This window comes from Meriones unguiculatus, chromosome 6 (genome assembly GCF_030254825.1).
Source record: "Meriones unguiculatus strain TT.TT164.6M chromosome 6, Bangor_MerUng_6.1, whole genome shotgun sequence".
Lineage (NCBI taxonomy): Eukaryota > Metazoa > Chordata > Mammalia > Rodentia > Muridae > Meriones > Meriones unguiculatus.
The window spans coordinates 256,339-259,582 of record NC_083354.1 but is presented as its reverse complement, the minus strand read 5'-3'; the positions used below and the strand labels follow the sequence as shown (position 1 = coordinate 259,582).

Genomic DNA, 3,244 nt, shown 5'->3' with positions numbered 1-3,244 from the left:
GGCAGTTTTCCACGTTGAGCTGAGGATCCACCTAAAACCCTAGCCAAACCTTCTGTGGCTGATGATTTAAAGGATCTGTAAGAAGGGAAGAGAAGAGAAGGGGAAAGTGATGCAATTTTATTTCAGCTAAAAACACGAAAAATACAAACCCAGCTTCCATGGGCAAAAGTACCTGGTAGAGATGCGGAAGTTTCTTAACTATTGCACATCTACAGCATTAAGACAGAATTCTCTGTCTGTTTAACATGAACTCTAGACAGCTGGGGAGCTAGAAAACCTTGAACTCCAATGTCACTCTACAGAGTCAAAAGTAAACAGAATGAGATTTATGGATTTCTTTTTTTTTTTTTTTTTTTTTTTTTTAGGGAATGAAGATTAGCTGAAGAAAGAAGTCTTTGGTATTTGCTAAAATCAGAAGTTGATGACATCATCATCAGTTACATGATCAAAAGCAAAATGTGAGCACACTGTGAAATATTTAGGGACAGCAAAATATTGTAAAATTCCTTTTAAAAAAAAACAAACAAATTTCTAACCACAAGGGGAATACAAAGTGAATAAAGTGTAATTAACAAAGAATTTTAAAAAACTAAAAAAAAAACAAAAACAAAAACAAAAAGTTCTTAATCTATATTTTAGGCTGCCTTGAAATAAAAAATCTTTGTGTTTCAGTAGTACAGTTCCTACGACTCTGGGATTAAAGGTGTGAGCTGCCATCCAGCTAAACAGTAACTCAGGAAACCTTGTTGTGGGGATTTGCTTGTGGAGATTGGAAACAGGGTTGATTCAATCTACTGTAGCTCACCTATTGGAAGCATTAATAAAACCAACCAGGGGAGGAAGTGGGCGCGGTCTTCAGAGCCTCTATAAAAGGAGATTCCAGAGCTTAGCCAGGTTCATTCTTCTCCAGACTGGATAGAGTGTGTATCCAAACTTTCTGGCTCCAGACCCTGCTAGACCATTACCCTCCACACATTGAGGATCTGACCCTAGAGTTGAGCTAACATTACTATCAAACTTTACTGAGGCCAGAGAAAATTCTTTGGAACATTACTGCATCTCTACCAAACATTGCTGAAGCCAGAGAAAATTCACTGGGTGAGTGAATAATTTACAAGAGAAAAATCCTTGATGTTTTCTTAATTTCAATTTATTGTGGAACTGAAACTTCTGCTTAGAAGAGATATTTTTGTATTTAACAAAAAAAAAAGTGACTCTGTCTCCATTTAGTTATCTGATATAATGTGTGTTAAAGTTATGGATAATTTTACATTTATCTTTCTCTACACTTTATTTGACCTGATGTGTTGTTATACTGAGAGAGAGTCACAACATGCTTTTCAATTTTTTTGCATTGTCTAAGTTCTAAAATATTTTAGGAACTTTCTGTTTTGTATGTACTATCACCTCTAAATAATGGATATATGTAAAATATGTAAAAAATGAATGCTCTAAACTGTTTAAAAACATACCCGAACTTAGAGATATTTAAGAACAGCATAAAGGTACAATATCTTGTTTCTATTTGTTGACAATTATGAACAAATGTGCTAGGAATATAGTTGAGCAAGTCTCCTTGTGGAATGGTCGAGCATGTATTGGGTATGTGCTGTGTCTTGAGGAAAGTCTATTCCCAGTTTTCTGAGAAACATCCAGATTGATCTCTACAGTCATAAAAATTTGCATTCCCACCAGCAATGGAGGAGTGCTCCACTTTCTCCATACATCCTCACCAGCATGGGCTATCACTTGATATATAAAGCATAGACACTCTTGGGAGTGGGAGTCCTTCCATGCCAGTGACAGGAGACATTACTGAATCCTGTTTCAACTGCCCAGTTCTTTGAAAATGAATTTTGTTCCATAAATATAAAAAAAGAAAGCAAAGCATGTACAGTTTATATCTTTCATAATATTCTATATACCTTCAGGTTAGGCTTTTCCAGCTCCGTTCTGTTGATTTAACCAAACATTTTTCTTGATTTTTCAGACCACATAAAAGTTTTCATCAGAACCCTTTTCATTACTTTGTAAAAACTGCATTTTTCATAATTGGCTCAAATAATATAGCTTGGTTTAACAAAAGAAATAACAGTCTTTTGTTTTCCCCCAAAGGATTGAGAAACTCTTCCAAGCTCCCTGTCAGAATGTCCAAGGTCACTGGGAGCTGAGGGTCTCAATGGTTCGTGAGTGAGCTTCCAAAGTTGCTGGGTCGGAACCCCAGAAGAATAAAAGATGACAACAGCAGCGAGACCAACTTTTGAACCTGCAAGAGGTGGAAGAGGAAAAGGAGAAGGGGATTTGAGCCAGCTGTCAAAGCAGTATTCAAGCAGAGACCTTCCCTCCCATACAAAGATAAAATACAGACAAACTACACAGGATGCCCCCGAAGAGGTTCGGAACCGTGACTTCAGGAGAGAGTTGGAAGAGAGAGAGAGAGCTGCTGCAAGGGGAAAGAATAGGGACTGTCCAACCCGAGAACATGCGACTTCCTCTTCAGTGTCAAAGAAGCCCCGCTTAGACCAAATCCCTGCTGCCATCCTTGATGCCGATGATCCTCTCACTGATGAGGAAGATGGGCATTTCGAAGGGGAGAGTGATGACGATGATGCTGCTGCTCTTCTTGCAGAGCTGGAAAAAATCAAGAAGGAAAGAGCTGAAGAGCAGGCCAGGAAGGAACAAGAACAAAAAGCAGAGGAAGAGAGAATTCGCATGGAAAACATTCTGAGTGGAAACCCTCTCCTTAATCTCACTGGCCCATCCCAGCCTCAGGCCAACTTCAAGGTTAAAAGAAGGTGGTACGACGACGCTGTTTTTAAGAACTGTGCAAAAGGTGTAGGTGATCAGAAGAAAGACAAAAGATTTGTAAACGATTCACTGCGATCTAAATTTCACAAAAAGTTCATGGAGAAATATGTTAAGTAGTGCAGTTTTATGTGCTTAATAAAAGACTGAAATGCCAAGGGAAAAAAATGCCAAGGGCACTGTCTAAACTACTTGATAAACTTTAAAATGTTTCATAGCTTTAAACATATTTTTAGAACCTGTATTTGCAATATGAAAAAAATCCGTTTTTCAAAGTACCCTTTTAAGGAATGAAGCCATAAAGTATAACTATGATTTTAAAAGTCAAAACCAAATTTTATCAATGTAAACAATTCAGTACTTTTAAAATCAAGTGTATTATTTTGATGTTATAAACTTTGGCTCCCTTCCAGCAAGATCAGCTCTTATATAAAAACAT

General features: G+C 37.4%; 1 protein-coding gene across 1 annotated transcript; it reads left to right on the top strand.

Moving 5' to 3' along the window:
- The first annotated feature begins 2,226 nt into the window (after positions 1 to 2,226).
- On the top strand, positions 2,227 to 2,955 carry LOC110540594 (spliceosome-associated protein CWC15 homolog). Its single transcript, XM_060386163.1, has one exon. The coding sequence runs from the start codon at positions 2,236 to 2,238 to the stop codon at positions 2,923 to 2,925; it is 690 nt and encodes a 229-aa protein (XP_060242146.1). The 5' UTR covers positions 2,227 to 2,235; the 3' UTR covers positions 2,926 to 2,955.
- The last annotated feature ends 289 nt before the right edge of the window (positions 2,956 to 3,244 follow it).

What these genes read in the sequence shown, in the direction of transcription:
- LOC110540594 (XM_060386163.1), top strand. Translation starts at nt 2,236, where the DNA reads ATGACAACAGCAGCGAGACCAACTTTTGAACCTGCAAGAGGTGGAAGA.